Source organism: Myripristis murdjan, chromosome 24 (assembly GCF_902150065.1).
Source record: "Myripristis murdjan chromosome 24, fMyrMur1.1, whole genome shotgun sequence".
NCBI classification, from domain to species: domain Eukaryota; kingdom Metazoa; phylum Chordata; class Actinopteri; order Holocentriformes; family Holocentridae; genus Myripristis; species Myripristis murdjan.
In genome coordinates this window covers 25,402,695-25,422,580 of record NC_044003.1, presented here as the reverse complement: position 1 = coordinate 25,422,580, position 19,886 = coordinate 25,402,695, and the positions used below count along the sequence as shown (strand labels likewise).

The 19,886-nt window shown below is 41.5% G+C and overlaps 2 protein-coding genes across 3 annotated transcripts; one reads left to right on the top strand and one right to left on the bottom strand.

The window, feature by feature from the left end:
- The first annotated feature begins 40 nt into the window (after window positions 1-40).
- pigh (phosphatidylinositol glycan anchor biosynthesis, class H) lies at window positions 41-2,766 on the top strand. Its single transcript, XM_030046886.1, has 4 exons — window positions 41-542; window positions 1,136-1,345; window positions 1,452-1,535; window positions 1,692-2,766. The coding sequence occupies exons 1-4, from the start codon at window positions 366-368 to the stop codon at window positions 1,764-1,766; spliced, it is 546 nt and encodes a 181-aa protein (XP_029902746.1). The 5' UTR covers window positions 41-365; the 3' UTR covers window positions 1,767-2,766.
- On the bottom strand, window positions 1,605-19,872 carry rhov (ras homolog family member V). 2 transcript variants are annotated; one of them, XR_003927927.1, is made up of 4 exons: window positions 19,566-19,872; window positions 18,972-19,030; window positions 17,632-18,583; window positions 1,605-1,619 (listed from the first exon to the last, which is right to left on the bottom strand). XR_003927927.1 is itself a non-coding variant. In XM_030046884.1 (3 exons), the coding sequence occupies exons 1-3, from the start codon at window positions 19,768-19,770 to the stop codon at window positions 18,137-18,139; spliced, it is 711 nt and encodes a 236-aa protein (XP_029902744.1). In that variant the 5' UTR covers window positions 19,771-19,872; the 3' UTR covers window positions 16,585-18,136. The 2 variants fall into 2 exon arrangements, 1 of the variants encoding a protein (XP_029902744.1); XM_030046884.1 differs by lacking the exon at window positions 1,605-1,619 and having other exon boundaries at window positions 16,585-18,583.
- Between the last annotated feature and the right edge of the window lie 14 nt (window positions 19,873-19,886).

Sequence of the window (19,886 nt, the reverse complement as noted above, 5' to 3'; positions counted from 1 at the left end):
ATATGTGAGAAATATTATCAATTGCCCACAATGCTTTGCACGTTCCAGCTGAGGTCAAATTTTGGCGTCAATCCAGTCTGTCCTCCTTGTTTAGGACATTAGGAAATAGTCAATATTTTTACTTTTCTGCCTTTTTTACCCCTCTGGCTGTAACCGGAGTAATCTGGAATTGCATGTTTGATGCTTCCTCTTGTCTATTTAGCCCGCATAGCTTTGTAGGCGGCTAACTAGCTACTAGCTAGTTAGCCGAGCCGTCGTTAGCTAAACAGCTAGCTACTTTGTGCAGGTCGCTGCATCTGATGCTCAGTTTTCTCCTTCACCTTTTTCTCTTTTCGTATCATTGAGAGGCCGCACTTTAGCTCATTATGGAAGATGAGGTTTTTACCAACATCAGCGGCAAACCGATATCTCTGGACTGTCAAAGCCACTCTAGTTTCTGCAGGGAGTTCACAGTCAGCTCCCCCAAAGTGTCCATCGGCAAGGTGACGGTATACACCTGCTCCGTGTGGCTGGTCGCCTACGCCGTGTTCTTCTTCACACAGGTAAAGGAAACTGCTCCTGCTGGTTTCTGCGCTTTGCAAACACGTTCATGTGCATTAACCACTTGGTGAAGCAGACTCGTGTCAGCCAGGTGCTTAGAGGTGTGTGACACTGGCTCTCTTTACCTGGGCTCTGTCTCCTGCAGCAAGAGTTCACCCAGACTGAGGAAGTCCAGTTTGACCCTTGTTTACTGTTGTCAGAAAAAAAAAAAAAAAAAATGCTTTCACTCTTGAATGTTCTCCCAGTGACCTCAGTCATATTTTGCCTCCTGCATGTCAGGAGCAGTCATTTATTTGTAATTTGAGTGTAACATTAACACTTGCAATATTCTAGCAGTGTGTTTCCGAGTTGGTGCATGTTGCTGTTGCAGTTGCAGTTGCACAGAGAGAGACAAATTAAAGGAAAACAGTAACATCAAGTGTGTCAGTAAGGTGTTGGGCCACCAGAACAGCTTCAGCGCTCCTTGATCTAGATCCTCCAAGTCTCTGGAACTCCACTGGGCATTGAACATAAGCAGGATCTGATGATTCACAAAAGCATGAACACATTATCTGAAATACCGTTGATATGTGAATGTCTTTTCCCTGTCTTGCAGAACACTGCTGTCCTGTCCAGTGCTATACTCGTCACCCTGGTTGGAATGATGCTTCACATCCACTTTGTGAAGATAGACCACGAGTCGCTGCTTGTCATCGGCTCGTTGGGCATTCAGGTGTCTTCCAGCTATGCCTCGGGCCGAGAGAGCACCACTTTCATTGAGATGAGCAAGATCAAGGACATCGTTATCAATGAAGCAATTTACATGGTGAGTAAATATATGGGCTCTCAGCTGAATTGTATGTGTGTTGGATTTCTGTTGATGCTTTTGTAAAATGGTTAATGCTTTATTGTTTCATATGTTTTTATTTCAGCATCAAATCATCTATTACCTTTGCATATTGCTGAAGGACCCCTCAGATGAAAACACTGTATCAAGTGTTGTCCCGCTGTTTCAGGTGAGGAGAAAAGCACTACTTTATGAGAGAAGATTATACGTTTCTACCACAAAAAGGACTTGGTTTGTGCTGTCCTGCTCTTTCCTTTTTTCAAACATTCATGTTTACAGTACTGTGCATGTGCATGTGTAATAAACCCCTTTCTTCATGTTTCAGAGCTCAAAACCACGGCTCAACTGCTTGGTGAAAGTTTACAAGAGCTGCCAAGAGGTTCTCTCCAAATGCAAGTAACATGTCAAGCTAAATCATACAAACTCAAGTAAACTGATCATGCGTTATTTCTCTGGATAGATAAGTTCATTTTCAGTGGAAGAAAATAGATGTTTTTATTTTAATACGCCACAATTTGATCTAATAAACTGTATATATTTTTTTAAAATTTCATCGGCACAGCTGTACTAATACAGATGTTATGTATTGACTCATGTACTAGAAAAACTGCTGCCATGTTAAGATGAATGTCATTCTGACTTTATGCCATACTTGTTATACTGTGGTTTATTGTTACTTGAATAATTTATGAAGAAGAAAAGCACTGTTTGAGAGTAACTTGTACAAACTTTTATAGCCAAACCTTTTCACTAACATTATGTCTCAAACTCCTAAGATGTAAATCACATTTATTTTTTCCCCCTTTTTTCATGTATGTTAAGTTTTGAAATTTTGATTATGTCAATTTTTGTGGTTTTCAAACTGACCCTCACCAGGTCCTCTTACTGTATTTCTGATAAAGTATATCTGAGCACTGATTTTGATAACTTATGAATGATTGAGAGAGAAATGTATGTCTGTATATTTTTTGAGAAGCACTACTTTCTATTTCCTGTAGGGGGCAGCATCATGTTGATTTAACCCCCCAACAGCCTTTCAAAACTGGTTTGTAAAGCAAGTTCAGCTTTCATTGGCCACCTGAAGTGACACTGTCATAAGTGTCTCAGTTGCTTGCAGTGTTTTCCAGACCCAGACCATGATGCAGATGTTGTTTCGTTTTCATGAAATACATTCTTTCCTGGTAGCCATAAACACTGAGGTATGCATGTGTGCAAGATATCTTTTAGAGCCAGGGCTGCAGCACTGATCCGGAATAACTTACTTTCATTTTGATGTCTACATAAACAATGTACTGTGGTTTTTGTACAGAATCAAATCTTATATAATATAAGAGATGGCAAATTTTTGTTCCTCTGCATAATAAAAATGAAAGACTCCAGTGGGGAGTTGTGGCCTTTCACCTGTCACTGTTTCTTTGCTTCATAATTGAAACTCTAATTATTAGCCATCTGCTTATGCATTATGGATTTTTAATTTATTCTTGTTTGATTAGAGTAGGTGTAGCCAGTGGACATGCAGTAAATTGCATAACTGATTACTGACCCACTTGCATTCAAAAGGAAGATCTTTGAAAAAGAGAAACTTGGCTCTGCAGTGTCTGCTGGATGTTTTTAAAACTAATAGCATCCACGCCTTCTTGCTTTACTCGCTCACTTCCTCTAAACTATAATTACCTTCGGCCTCAGCTGAGGCAGTCAGTCAGGTTTAGTTTGAAAGGTCCTTCACCTTGATTAGGGTTGAGTTGTTTACAAAGCTCGTTTTCAGAGGTGACACATACATGTTGGATTGGTTTCAAAATTATATCGGTTGCAGAGTAGTAGCACTGCTGGTAGAGTATCACCCAAGAGCTTCAGAGAAATGGAGGATTTGCCTACGTTTTCTGATCAGGATCCATATGAAATGTCACACAATATAAATTCTGTTCTGACAGCAGTGCCTTATTAAATTGTAAAGTTTACCCAGATTATTTATGTATATAAAAGCACCATAAAAACTTTGCACAAACCATACACTGCTATTCTAAAGAACTAGCAGCGAAACAAAAGAGCAAGAACTCTCTCACTCAAAATTTTGAGGGCAGAATGTCAGAGCCATTTTTCAGTATACCTAATGTCAGGAAGACCAGGCCATTTTTTAAAAAATGAATGTGATTGTAAACAAGGAGGAACTGTCCTGTGGCTGTAACTCATCTACAAAGATTTGATTGAATATTTAATCACTTTGGGTCAGAAGTTCAGAAGCCTTGCTTGGCTGGTGTTTCCCCTCCAGGCTCAGTTGTTTTTCCTCCATCCTGCTTCCCGATGACCATCTGCAGCTCCTAGTCAGGCCTGTGTGTGAACCTTGCACTCCTCAGGCCAACAAAACAAGCAGAGGAGTGTGATTTTCATGAAGTGAAGCGTTACGCCACTGTGAACGGTGGCCCTCTGACAGGATAATGGTCCCTCCTGGAGGTGTGAAACAGCCAGGAACCCCGGCCAGAGGAGGAGAGCCGGGAGAGACCAGCCCACACCTCAGGGCTCCCGCACAGGCCTCATAAACCAGAGAGCCCCACTGAGCATAAATCATAGGTAGTGGAGGGCTTCGGGGACTTTGGCAGGGCAGGGACAGAGGGGCTTTCTCATGCCAGAGGAAAAGGATTGGTTCTGCAGAGTTGTTAATTACCCTCCTCTGTAAAAAAAAAAGGGCTCTAATTGCACATTAACCATCAGTGTTATTCACAGTGAGGGTCTGTGGACTTTTTTTTTTTTTTTTTTTTTCCAGAATGGTTCAGTCGATTAAGTTTGTAAATCTGGATTCAAGTCAGCAAGGCATTTCAGTATTCTTACCCCAAATTTTATAGACGCTCATAAACAAATGCAGAAGTGTAAGACAATCCTGTAGTGTGAAAAAACAAACATAATTACTTTAACCTGATTTATTCATGAAAAACAAAACTATTGATAAAAAGTTACAGTTTATAGTGTTTTATTAGATCACTACCATGTTAGTTTTTTGATGATTAATTTATTTTTAAAGCATTGCATGTGACTCGATTTGAAGCTTTTCTTATCGATTCAGGCTGGTTCATTAATTCGGGGCGATTCATTCAATTTATTTACTTTAGCAAATCAATTCAGTTGAATCAGTGGAATTAATAACTGGTGCACTGATGCAATGTACGCATCCTAACATCCCTACATTGAGTAAATACCCCCTCTCGATGGCTGAAACCCTCTTGCATTGGTTTCCACGGCATTTGCATGCAGTGCCATTTGTCCTGTAAGAACAGTAAAAGCTGTAAATCAGGCTGGTGGTGTATCATGTTTTGGCTGCGGGAACCACAGGGGCTTAGTGAGAGGGAGCGGTTTGGAACCCCACTGAGCTGGGGGGTTGCCGCCTTACCACCAGCAGTGCACACACACCCACACACACACACACACACAATTACACACATCATAACTCAATCATGATGAACTTTCTTCCTCTCTGACTTGAGTGTGCCACATTCACAGGCCATGAGATAAGCAGAGCAACACCCGGGTGACACAGGGTGAAATTATCTCTGGGGTAAAGGGAGAGGTCGTATAAAAATGGTTGTCGCAGTAAACATATACATACACTGATTAATGGTACCATGTCAGACAATGAATAATGTACAGAGGCTTGTCGGTTGGCTCAGAAAAGCGTCGCTGTCATATAATGGGGTGATTCTACACTCTACGTGTTGATTGTGTTTTTTTTTTTTTTTTTTTTTTTTTTTGGTCGTTGTATTGTGTTTCTGTCTGACAGGTGCTGAGAGAAGTGTCAGTTTATGTGAAGTGTGTCAGTTTATTCACCATACCTGTTGCTGCATATAAAGGCAGGTGCAACTGGGCGTCAGTTTGGATTTGAATCTCAAAATGTCAGAGGGAGGCAACCAGTCTCTCTCTCTCTCTCTCTCTCTCTCTCTCTCTCTCTCTCTCTCTCTCTCTCTCTCTTCTCTCATTGTTTTCTCTGTTTTCATCCAGCAGGCCTGACCTGCTGCAGTACTGCTGCCATGGCAAGATATATATAAGGATATATACAGGGAATAATAAGGAATATTTCGAATAAGTATTTTTTTAGGCAATAAAATCATCCAAATTAGTGCAGTTTCGATGCTACATCATGGTTGCCAGAATCATAACGACAACTTAACAGCTATCTATTCACCTCCTGACATATTACCATTATACAGTGATACTTACAGTTCAGCAAATCTACGCCAAACAGAAACTGTTCCTCTCTAGCTGAGGCTCCATCATTATCTGTTCTGTTCGGATTATGTGCAGATAACAAAAGTGCAGATAAGAAGAACTCTGCTATCTGCTAGCTGGATGAGGATAAGCCTGGCATAGTGGGAGGCACTGTAGAACCGGTCTTGGCACAAAGGAGCTTTTAAGAAGCTCCGCAGTGCACGATCAGTGGTGTGAGTCATTTATCAAGTTGTAGCTGCAAGAGCTCACATTGGGAAAAAAAAAAAAAAAACTAAAATCTAAAACCTGACTGCTGCTCCAATAAACATATAGAAGAAACTACGCAGGTGCCATCTTTGCCATGTTTCTATCCTAGTTCCTGTCTTTTTGGCACGTACATCACACATATGTTGCTGGGTGAACTTTCACCCAAAACCCTCCCTCATCCTTTCTATTCAAATGATGCAACTGCTGCCCAGTGTCCCCATGACCAGGCCTGGGTGTGTTCCTCACTGTTTATTTTGTCTTTTGTCACAATTTAGACAAAAGGTGCTTTGAATAGATGGTTCACTCTTCCTGCAGCATTAATTTTTGATGGTTATGGGATACTGGATTCTGTGCTGATAAATGACTTGGAAGGCAATTTCATTAACAAAAACTGTGAGGCGTGGAAACCAAGCCAAACTTCATTTATATCAGCTCAGTTTCCAAGAAAAAAATGTTGGAATTTTATGTTTCTAAGGACGCATGAAATATCACATTTTCAAGTTTTTCAAGTAAATGGACGAGTGAATGGCACAATCATTTGCATATCATACCTGTCAAGTATCCCGTTTTGGCCGGGATTTTCCCGTATTTTACCCTCCTTTCCCGGCCCCCTCCCGTATTAGTATTTTCCCGTAAATTTCCCGTATTTAACCTGCATTTATTAAAAATAATAATAATACCCCGTCTGGTGTGATCGCTCCGTTCCGTGCTTGAATACAGTACACTTCCTCTGCTCTGGCACGGTTGGAGGGGGTGTGCTTCAGCGCGGTACGGGCGCATACACGAGCACATGCACGGTCACGCACGCAGTGCGCGGACGTAAATCATGCAACTTTCCTCCTGCCTCTGCAAAACTGTTTAATGTGCGCAGTGTGATTACCGGCGAATGGCCGTGTTGCGCAATCAATAATCAACCATGTTGTCTGTGTTACTGTCCGTTGTGCTGCTGCAACCGCGGATAAACAAAAGTTTATCCCCCCCCCGCAGCCACAAAAATCTCCCGGATTTTACTACTTAAATGTTGACAGGTATGTTGCATATGCAGCCCGGGGTTTGAGTCCCGGGTAAAGAGAGAGCTGTGTTTGTTTATAGCTAACATTACCTACCTTAAATGTTTTGTAACTTTAACCATGACCTTTTCCTAATCTTAACCATGATGATGACCCCTTTTCCTAGTAGCTTTGGTGGCCAACAACACTAATGAAGCTAATCAAAGTGGCTAACCGTCACCTGATGCTGACGCAGGCTCCACCACGATGGCTACAAGTCTAGACGTTGATATGCAATGTATTTTTGGTTTAGAAACACTGACATTTCAACATATTTTTTGGTTTGCAGAAACATAAAATGGCAACATTTCATTCTGGCGACTGGGTTGTTTAATGTAGCACATTTTACACAATCAAATGCAATGCAAAGCACAACACACCATGTCACCCTAGGAACAGCCCTCCATGCCTATCATAGTTCCATACTCAGATTTAGGTCAGACAAAAAGAACATCCAGATAAAAATAAAAGACAAACAATAAATGATAAAACAGAGAAATAATACAAATTAGACGCAACTAATGAAAGAGTTCAACAAAAAAGAACATTAAACAAAGAAACAGATAATAGACAGTGGCATTTGTGTAGCTAGTTGTATATTGATAGACATGTGATGTTGAGTATTATGTAATCCATCAGGCCCTATACTTTAAGACACTGACACCTCTTTGTTTGTGATAGTGGAACCAGTGTGATTAATATGTTTCTCCTCAGGGGAGACTTGTTCCTATTTGCACAGAGAGCAGTTTTCTCCCTGGACAGGAAAGCCCGGCTCTGCCGACCGTCTGTCCTCTCTCAGTTGACAGCGTTCCCGTCAGTGTGGAGGTTACTAAAACATATTTACCCAAAAGCTTTATCCCCTCAGCCAGCCTGCCCGCGCTGTCCTCAGTGAAACTTATCGTGCTAACTACTGGGTGATGATCCTATTCGACAGTGGGTACAACATCCCGCTGTGAGCTCACTCCCTCCCACCTGTGTCTCCTAATCCGCTCCAGTCTGTTGAAATGCAAATGATTTCAGAAAGCACAATGAAAAAAAAAAAAAAAAATCCAAGCTCGGGCCACGCCCTTGCAAGCGTCACCTGGTAGATGTGAGGTAAGTGAGAGCAACTTCAAGTCAGACCTGCTGGCGGAAGATAAGAGAGAGAAGCCAGCTGGACCGGTCTGTCAGGAGGGCCCGCAGCACAGAGCTACCTGCAAACACACATCCGTTTTCTCTGTTTGATTCTGAGGAAGTGTGTGTGTGTGTCTAAGTCGGGTATAAACTGACAGGATCAAATCCTCTAACCACATGTGTACCGTGCATGCATTTGAATCTCTTTTTATCAGTGTGGATGGAACTGATTGATTGTGCCTCTGTGTGTGAATGTGTGTGTACATGTATTTGTGTGTGAGCTCCCTCCTATAGAGCATTATACAAGTCTGCCTGTGTACACTTTATATCCGTTCATATGTTTGCTTGCCTCCTATTATAATGGCTAAGCAGATCAAAAATAGAAACATTAAACCAATCCACCATTAAAAGCTTTTTACACTCATTTATCTTCAACCCTTTTGGAAATTCTGTGTCTGCGACCCACCATTAAGGCATACCCACAGCAAAACCCCCCCTCAGATGATTCCTGATGTAATGATAGGACTGTTTCCATGATGTCTGACAGTAAATATGTATGTACACTTAGGAATGTCAAGGGCAAACTTGCTCCTTCTCTAATCAGCTGTTAGAGAAGGGGATTTCAAACATTCTGTGTCACCTGTTCACAAATAACCCTCACGCTCGCCACATACCGATGGCACACGGCACACACACAAAATGACATCATATTTAGAAAACAATAGACAGATGAGCGGCTGAGGATCGGAATAGAAATGGTCATTAAAGGTGAAAACATTCAGAGGTGACATGTGCTGTAAAATATTTGTTTCTGAGATGGTTCACTTCAGAGTCTTTACTTTGTCTACATGGGTGAATACAATGTGAACAAGGACTGCTAAGAGGACAGCACATCTGTTCTCTTTGGTTGTCGAGACAAAAAAAAAAAAAAAAAGTAGCATGGATTCATAACTGTTGGCAGGCGAAGGCTTTGTAGTGGTGATTTGCAATGCAAATGGTAGGGATTTTCATGTTGGAGCTGAAGGATTGCATGATTCTCTATGGATTGAGAAAATTCGGGCTTATGAAACCCTATGAAATCCTCCCACTGCAGAAACTGAAAAATGCATGGAGGTCAAGCCAAACCGAAGGCTGATTTGCCATGCTTCTGAAAAGCCGACTTTGATGCAAGGTTTTTACCCCGACAAAGACCTTTAATTACATTTGTCATCACAGTTGTAAATGATGTTATCAGGGAAGGCCACATACAGTGGAAAACAACTTGACTGTCTCATGAGAAGATATTGTTTGTTTTTTTTTCTCCTGGAGGCTCTCCCACTTCCCTGAAGCCTGGATTGCCTCACCGCGAGTTTCTGTTACACCATGAATATGTGACACATCAGAGCAGAAACCTCGTATGTGAGCACCTGTGCTTGCAGGTACGAGGATTTCTCACTCTAAAAGTCAGTGAGCTTTACCAATAACAGCATCAGCCAGCGTCAGGGTTGCTCCAGTTCAAGAACTTTGCTGTGTTTTCATCTCATTTGATACTAACTGAGTTTTCATCCATAGCTGAAGGCTCTGTTTGTGCTCCTGAATGTTAAGCAGTCTCACACACACACACACACACACACACGCACATCACAACACACACATACATTAAAAATTGTTTGGTCAGCCAAGTACTGAACACCCTGTTCTGTTGAACTGTGACTGTACATGACTTATTATTGTTAAAGTCTTAGGGACCTTTAGGGAAAAACATAATTTTCTATTTTGCCTCACAAATGCATTCCTATTCTATTCTATTCTATTCTATTCTATTCTATTGTTTTCTATTCTACTCTATGCACTTCTCTTCTTTTGGTAACCCTTTACAATAAGAGTACAACAATTAACGTTAGTTAATGCCGTAATAAACATTAAGTAACAGTTAACTAACCGTTAACTAATGTGTCTAACAATCATGTACTAATGCTGTTCATGCTAAGATATTAATTTATATGTTATTTAAGGGTTATTGTAGATATTATTAACATTACTAAATGCCATAATAATCATTAACTAACAGTTAATTAACCATTACGGCATTAACTAACGTTGATTGTTGTACTCTTATTGTAAAGTTACCCTTCTTTTTATTCTATTCTATCGACTGAAACCTAAAGGAGGAAGGGATTTTTCTGTGATATCCTGTATGGACAAACAAAATAACTGATGATGCACTATAATAATCTAAAAATCTCCCATTCATCGTCCATGAAGCAGCTCCAGACTACATCATCCATCAATCTGACATCACGCCCGGCTCTCTGATTCCTGGCTCAAAACCACTCACGGGGCTGTGGCAGGATGTTTGAATGTGAACATGACTGCAATCCTGGCGATGGGTTTCCTATATCCTATATGAGGATTTCGACATAGTCTCATTTTCCCTGCCTGATGGCAGACAGGGTGAGTAAGCTGGGATACTGTGAGTAATCGGACAGTAACCAGTCACTCTCCACTGAGCAAGTCCAGACACACCTTCACCACACTAGTTGGCAGAAGAGAAACAATATCTATTGTCTTTTCTCCATGAGAGCACATCATGTGTCAGCTAACCACGTCTGTAAGTGATCTCTACCCATCCTGCTGTTGGGTACGTGTGTGTACGAGCATGTCTGAGTGCACGCTGTACCTGTATGTGCTTTTGGGCCCCCACTCATAATCCTATTTTCATATCTCATATCATCTGTGTGCTGAAACGTACGTGTGTGTATCTGCATGTGTGCAGGGGAGGTTACACGGGACAGTGAGGGTTGTGTCTGATCCCATCATGCCCTCACTTGCTTCACTGTCGCCGTGTTTTGTTGTGTGGATGTGACAACACCCCCTGCCTCCCTCCCTCCCCTCCCGTCCCGTCCCGTCCTGTCCTCATCCCCCAAACACCAGTGTGAGAACATCACCCCCCCTCGATTCCCAGACGCGGCCACACCCCGTGTACAAACTCACGACCAATGAAAACACACACTTCCCGTATGCAAAGGGAGCGTAATATTTCCTCATAAACACAGTTAACTGTCACTTTGCAAAACTGTGAATCCCGACATCAAACTCAGTGACAGCCACACCGTTCTTGCTTTATACTTTCCATCCTCTCTCCGGCTTGGCTGCTGATGAAAATGTCCGTTTACAGGTGAAATCAAGAAAATGGCACCTGAATAAAGCATCAAGGTTATGTCCATTTCATATTATATTCCTCTTCAGGACAGAACAGAGTCAAGCAACAGTCTGCACACCCTCAGCCTCACCTGACTCCAATTCATTTATTTGATATATTTCCATATTTGACATTGTATCGTATATTAGTCCACAAAAATAACTGCCTTGTTCTTTCTTTCTTTCTTTTTTATTTATTTATTTTTTTTAAGTTTGGTTGAATTTTGTCTCACTATTGTCCATGCCCATCTCTCACAATTTTCTTGAACAAGCCAACAATCTTGAATAGAAAAAAAATTGCCAACCAGGATCAGAATCAATGCACTACATGTAACTGGGTAATAAATAATAAAATATTGAAAAATAAATAAGTTCTAAATAAATAATAAAAATAAAATAATAACAATAATAATAATAGTTTTTTTTAATTTTTTTTATCTTTTTCCTGTATTCATGTAGTGAAAATGAATTCTTCTCTCTATATTGCAGTCACAAAAGATGGGATCAGGGAAGGAAAAATTACTTTGGTCTTTTTTTCCCCAATATTAGCACAAAAACAAAGAGACTGAATGGATGTCGCTGTTTTTAATCCACAACCAGTGTGTCACTCACATGTGATGGTGACGGCTAGTTGACTGTGTGTTGTGTCAGCCCCATCCCCTAACCACCACCACACACACACACACACACACACATACACACACACACACACACCTTTTCTCCCTCTCCCCAGGCTTCTCACATCAGATATCCAGTGACTCTTTTTATTCAAACCACAAGCGAGGTGTTAAGATCTGACATGGCTCGCTCCTGCTCTCCACTGTGGAAAGATAACACGGTCATTTACCTGCAATCTTCAAGGGGAGGGGCTGTCAGATGTGTTCAGAGGAGAGACGGATTGAGTGCATGTTGATAAGATTGAGACACCTTTTAGGGAAAGAGCCGTCACTCAAAGTTTGTGACGGTGGGGGGAGGGCGAGGGAGGGGAGGCGGTGAGGGGGCGCAAACAGAGACATTTCAAAAACAAAGGACTGTGAACATGAAGTGTGGCTGAAATTATGTCACAATAAGTTTTTATTGGCTGCAAAGTTATGCAAAGAACTAACTGGTGATTTTGTTATACACAAAGATTAAAGGTGGCCACTCAGGTTTCTTCCAGGTGCTGGTGTTTGAAGACAATATCCATTTCTTTTCATGAGAGAGACATACGGGATTCAGTGACTAAACACCCACTAAACCCACTTGAGACTTTGATATCAAAGAAATCATGTTTTTTTTTTAATCTAACAAAGGATTTGTAAAACTTAAAATACCCAAGGTTATACTGTAATGTATTTGAGTGTCAACTGAAATAGGAAATCTCTTGGTACTGATTACTTTTTCTTGTCTTTTTCATTCTTTATTTCTTTCAGATTCTGTGAAAACAATGAAAAGAAATGATATGTAATAGACTAATGAAACAGAATAATGAATAGAACTTTAATGTGACCAGTAAATGGAGGTGTGCAAACTCTGCAAAAGCCTGTAATAGATGCCTGATGAAGATGTATGCAAGATAAAATAAATACAGAGTGGTGAAGAAAGCATGAAAACAGCGTTTATTTATATATGCTATGGAGTTGTTATACATCCCATTTACTATATCAACAACACAAGATATAAAAAAGCATATGCATTTTTTTTTAAAACTCAGGCTCGTAATGAAATTGTGTTTACATGAGGTTTCAGGAACAGCTCACTGCAAGAAGCACAGTTGTTCAAGCAACTGTTTGCTCTCAAAATTTCATTTTTTTTTCTTCAGTAGATGAAATGAGCCTATTTTGTCATCATTTTTTTTCCCCAACATGACTGTAAACTCAAGCAAGAGGTTTTTCATATTTTTCTGTAGTGGAACTAGTCAGTCCAAACACATTGAAACACCAAATAAGCAGCAGTCTTCTCCTTTTTCACGATGTTGCTTCACTGCATCAACTTGAGGCTGCACTGGTGTGCGGAGCTGCAGGCCTGACAGCGTCCCGGATCTCTGTGGGCCGTCTGCAATGTAAGGAGCCCTCAGATGGGACGTTTGATGTGCTAATCACCTCATCTGTCCCTAAGTGCTAAATGTCCTCTTCACTTCTCCTCTGCACATCTTTGATCATGTATAAGCATTGATGGTCACTCTGAGGCGATTATTTCCCCCATGATGACTGCAGCTTAAGATAAAATTTCAGCTGACAACAGAGAGAGAGCTTCGACAAATAGGCCTGAAGCTGATAATGCCTTGATTGGCTCGAGTGCATTACAAACCAGCAAGATGTGAAAATAAAGGGTCATTATGCAAAATGAGTGATCCATTGCTGTTATTCACGGTTGCGGAGAACGTTCCCTTTTGTCAGAGTCAGTTAGAATAAAGCTGAAAAACTTCACTTGTCGTAGCAGCGCATTGAATTACAACCTCAACGAATCCAGCAGATTCCCTGAGACACATTAAAGCAGCTGATTGAGAGACAGAGGTACTTGTTGTTGCCTGCAGGCGCCGGCACACTCAACAACGGGGACACTTCACACCCCTCACCCGAAACTGACAGTTTATGTTTCAACAGAAATAATTAAGTGGTTTTGTCAACAGAACGGCTATGAACAGTAGATATGACTGACATATTGGCTTTTTAAGATAATACTTCAGCCCTTGAGGTATAGAACATGGGAAATAATAACATTATGCAAGAAGCTAAAAAAAACAAAAAAAACAATGCAAGTCATGACTAATTTTAAACTCAGTTATATAAGGCAAAAACGTTACAAAATGCAACTTGTAATTTCATTCAACACAATTATGTGCAGGTTTTTTTCCACACCGCTGCCCAATCACGATGCTACGCACCTGACTCTCTCACAACTACATGACCTGCAAGTGAGGGGAGCAAAATCACAACAAATACTGTTTTGTATTTGTGCAAAAGCGGCACAATAAGAGCAGTGCCAAGTCTTCCCCAAGGCATAACTGTTTTAACTGCCTGTTTGGATGACCAGAGAACAGGCACCAGTGAGCCAATAGGCTTTATCGTCGGCCAGGCAGACCTGTCAGTGCACCTGCTGATTCCCAGGCCTCCTTGCCAATCTTCGACTACACTGAAACCCAGAGAGGGAGAGTGAAACTGGCCCAGAGCCAGGAGAGGAGTTGCTTGACTACACCTGACAGGAGCGCTACATGCAGGGGATCCTGGGAGGAGGAGGAACCCTCCTCGTGGAGATGGAGGGAATAAAGGGATGACTAACCGTGAGAAGAGAGAGGAGGAGGAGAGGAACTCTTTACTGTATTGACTCCTGGGAACGTAAAACCTGTCCAACATGGCCCTCATGATTGCTCAATGAGTCTGTCTGTACTGTGACTGAACAGTTGTGTGTGTATGGCTGCAGGCGTATGGCTAAATGAATGAGTAGTACTGGAATATTACTGATATCTAGTATTTTTGGTCCGGTGAAAAAGGTAATTCTGTCCAGCATTTCAGTGTTTTTTAGTCTTTGACTGAAAGGCAGACTGTGTGTGTCAGAAGGAGCCATAAATAAGACATGACATCAAGTCTGGTGTTCAAAGGCTCTCACGGCCCTTCATGACCCACGACTCCTAACCTTTGAGAGGTTAATAACCTCTGTGCTACTGACCATCACCTGCCCTCCCAGCAGCCGCATGATCCCCACCTTCTTAAAAAACACACTCACAGTTTACACAGGTCAGTGCTCTATGTTGTGTGTGATGAAGCTTAAGAAAGCAATAGCAACCTGCAAAAATGTCATATGAGCAGTAATGTTTTAATGTTGCTCTCCCTCAGCTCTTTCCTAACCCTACGAATGACTGAGGAGTTGAAAATGTGTCTATCTTCATCAAAATGTTTGTGTATAATAACATAAGAAATCTTGCAACTCCAATCTTTGTGATTGTCATGTTTTCATGTCAGTAAGTGACGGGCTAATGCTGACTATCAATTAGGTGCATGCACTAAATTTGGGAAAACTGCTTCTAGTTTTTGTGCTGCATACACTTGGAACATTTTACGACACATTAAAACTTAACCTCCTTATAGCTATAGGTCCATTTAAAACCATGACTACAAACAACTCGCTCTTCAATGAATGGTGTTGAACTTTTAATGGTGTTGTGTTGATTCACTGGGATTTGAATAAAAGTTGAATGAATGCATGAATGAATGAATAAAATGAAGGGTTCTCTGTCCTCTTCTGCTTCTAAATCCCTTTCTAAACCGATTGAATAATATAAGAAAATGCGTTTTCATTGAGGTAAATATTGGGCTATATATCTTATTTGCTGATATAATAATTTGTAGATAGAGGGTCAGTATGTTGCTTTGGATATCTTTTTGATTTTACTCAGGTTTCTAGTTCTCTGGTTTCATTGGCTCTGGTTTTCTGAGCAGTCATGGCTGGCTGTTGCTGACTGGTCTGGGTATTTGTGCCTTGAGGTCAGTGTAAAGTGCAGCACCGGTCCGCTTGTGTCAGCGGTGTCAGATGACAAAATGTCGGGGCCTGTGACCCCTCCACAGATCATAAGTGGCAGAGGCAGGATGACCCCGCTTTCCCCCTCTTTGTAACAGCCGCTCCGACAGAACTCTGACACATTAATAATGCTTGTTGCTCAAGAAGGATGGCACGCTGACTAATGGCGACCAGATTGCACCGTTGTGTGCTGATGGTTAGTGTTTTTAATCCTCCCTCACTTATCTGTGACTCATGCACTCTGCCACATGCTTCGAACAAATGCAGACTAGAGCTGTCATGTCCAGAAGCGTTTTATGCTCCCTCAGCCCCACTACCACCCCTTTTCTCCCTCATGTCATTTGCATGTGCTTTGCCATACATAGAATCCTGTCTGCTAGTCACCCCCCCTCCCAAACACAGGAAATTATTTGTTCTTAAAAAGGGAGAGTGGGAACTGGCCAGAGCTATCAGCCCAATGTCAGTGACATCGTCAGCTTTCATAAACAATGTGCCTACACCATTGTTGTGATAAAACAGCACACCACTGCTGTTTATTCTCAATCAGTGAATTTGACTCAATCACGCTCTTTTAAATGCCATCCTCCCACAGTCAGACACAGCAATCAGTCACAGCATGGCACTGCCATTCTCCCACAGCGGTCATGTGGATTCCATTACAATTGGTCCCTCCAAAACACAGCGGGAGCCCCAGGGTCACTTATCATATCCTTGGGCAGAGGGATGGTTCAGGAAAACTACCTGGAGTGGTCTTGCAGATTATCCAGACTCCCTGCAGAGGGAGTTTTTAGTGGCTCCCTTCAAAACTCTTTTCCCCGAACTTAAAGCAGTCCCAACCATCAGACATGTGAAAGAAGTTGGATGTGAATTGCACAAAGGCTGTGGTTCAAATACTACAAACAACACAGAATCTACGGTTTACACTTCATTTATTTGCATCATATCACTCCAACATGTAAAAAAGACACACAAGTTAGAGCAGGAGATGGTAGTCTGAAGATTAGTGACAATGATACAAAATGTCACAAATATAGTCATTTCATGGTGAACATCAAAGATCCATGTCCATGTCATAAAAATCCATGTCTGTTCTAATATTCCAAACCATAAAAACTTGACAAATGAACTGTTTTAACAAACAGAATAGCTTATACATTAAGGGGACTTCCACAAGAAGCATAAGTAAAGTCAATAGCCCTTGTTCTGGCCACTCGGTGTGTTCATCAGATGTAAGTACACAATCAGGAGAAATGTGACTTTCTTCTACACAAATGCCACTGGCACCAAGGCTATTAAAAGTGTATGCTTACATTCAAGCAGAGGTTATAGAGCTTCCTCTAACTGTACACCCTATGAAGCAGCAAGTGATTGAGGAGATGGGTTGGAGTGTATTGAGCATACAAACAAAGAGGGGCTACAAAAACAGCAATGTGTCAGGCTGATGGCGGCGGTGGGAGGTTCACGGGCTGGAACTCAAGTATCCAGCGGTGCTTGCTTTTACAGATGCAGATTGCCGGGAGAGGGTGATGAAAAGGCAAAGGTTAATGCTGCCCTGCACCCTTTCACCTCAGGCAAGGGGATTTACAAACAGGTTCCTGGAGCAACCAGGAGAGTAATCACACCGAGGGAACACATTTGTTTCTGATTTGCCACTAAACACCTAATCACCCTTTTTTTCATGAATGTTAGGTCAGCTGATAAAATTACTGTTAAAACTGAATGTTAGATTTGCTAATGTTGTCAGTTGACTGATTGAGTCAATGACAAGATAATAACAGCTCATATACAATGACCAGGACAGCTTTCACACACAGGTAACACTTTGGCACCTCGCACTGACTTGAACCTTCAGCTGCTGCATATAAATAGGTTGGTGCAGCCAGGCAGCAAGGAGTACAATAGAGATATGGCTAACGCCTTTTTTGGTTCAGCCCACTCTCTGCCTTTGGCAAACACAGCCCTAACTCTTTCTCTTTCACACTCAATGCTAAAGGCTACCGTGGGTAGCAAACCAGACCATGCAAATTCATAGCATTTACATGACTGTGTCTTCTCCCTCTCTAGCAGGGTGTTTAATATGTTTATAGCATTTTCAGTCTCTCCTACAAGGCCTCAGTTCAGTTCCTCCCAACTGCCTGACCAGTGATGCATTTACATGAGAGCAGATGCATACTTTCATTTTTGATATAAAGATTTTGCTTCCTCTGCTGGCATGAAGCAACAGGCATGTGAATAAAACATAATCCTCGATGTATCTGACAACATCTGAGGCTGAGAGATAATTCCCCAGAATCCGCTCTGCTGTCTCCATGTGCCGCTTTCCCTTATGCCATTTTGCATTGCAGACATTATGAAGTCAAATGCTTGCAACTGCCACAAATGGAGCTGTGACATCGAGTGAAAAGCAAAGGCTGGTTCTCTTATAGGTTTTGTCCATAACCCACAGGGTTAAGTAGTCACTTCACAGAGTTCAGATGAAGCAGAAGAACTTCTTCCAGCTGCACCTGGAGAAAGCTTTGGTTCGCCTGTCAGAGAACCTCCTCTTCTTAGCCTTGCGGGCTTTGTGCTTGATGGCGGCAAAGATAGCCGCATCAAACGCCTCCTTTAGGTTCTTCTGGGTGAGAGAGGAACACTCTATGTAGTCTGCAGCCCTGATCTTGTCAGCCATGCCCCGCGCCCGCGAGCTGAGGACCGGCTTGACCTTGGAGCGGTCCAGGTTGATCAGGACTTTAACGTCCAGTAAGAGGTCCGACTGAGTCCCTACGAGGACGATGGGTGAGGAGGGGTTATAGGCTCGGATCTCTGGAACCCACTTCTTGGTGATGTTTTGAAATGAAGTGGGGTTGACCATGCTGAAGCACAGGAGGAAAACATCTGTGTGCGCGTAGGACAGGGCCCGGAATTCATCAAACTCCTCCTGAAATTCATTATGAAGAGAGAAAGCATGGGTTAGCCTTATTTAAACTGTGCACACTGTGGGAATCTGAAGACATGATCAAGGACTGAATGAAAGCCACTGACTCACTGAAACATCACATTATCATCATTATCTCAGTCACATTCAGCGCATTTGTAACTTTGCTATCCCACCCTCAAAACTTTTAAACACAACATTATGATCCTAATGATAGTTTGATGTTATAATCACCCTATTACAACACAATCACAGACTCTCCATGGATATTTGGGTTAAAAGACATACTTAAATTAAAAATAAATAAATAAATAAATAAATAAATAAAATGCTGTAATATCTAGGAATGAAAAAAAAAAAAAAAAAAAAAAAAAAATCCTGACATTCTTACCTGTCCAGCAGTGTCCAGTAGCTGAACCTTGACAGGAGCCCCTTCTACTTGGACCTGACCTGTTGGAAAAATGGGTCATACAATGAGTTTATCCCTATTTAAATACATTCACTGGTTACTAGTGTTGCTATATTGGTAATCACTGATAGGCTTCATAGTAATGAAATCAAATCATTAATTTAACACACTTTTTAAAGATGTTTTCAGAGTAGCCTATTTTTTTTTTCAGTCCCATCTATGAAAAAGACTTGCAAACAGTGAACTATTGAAAAAAAAGCGAGTAAACAGACAGAGGTCATTACAGGCAAATCCACCATTATTATTGTAATTATCATTATCATTATCATTGTCATTATTATTATTATTATCATTATGTTTTCTCCAGCTCAGATTTTTGTCTCCATGTAAGTAAACTCAGACTGATGCCACGCATATTATGTTGGCGTGTATTCATTTTCTTATTTAAAAATAATAAAAAAAAAAATAATAATAATAATAATAATAATAATAATAATAATAATAAACAACAACAACGTATATTCAGATTGGTTATAATATTCCACTACACAAACAAACAGCTGTGTATGTGCTCACCGGAGAAGACGTCAAAGCCTGTCTGCTTGTATTCCGTTGGGTATCCATTGGACGTGTAGCTGACGATCATGCTGGTCTTGCCGACCGCTCCATCCCCGACCAGCATGCAGCTGATGGCCCCGGGGTCCAGCTCGTCCTCCTGGGTCAGTCCGCAAGCGGAAGGGACACGGGACTCGTGGTAAAAATAATCCATGTGAGGTGGCATGTCGAGACGCACATTAAACTTCTGAACTGCGGATGTCCCTCTTGTCGGAGCTGGGTGAGGCTGGACTAGAGCTCTCCGTACTCACATCCCCTGGCTGGCAGTTTTTTTTCTGAATG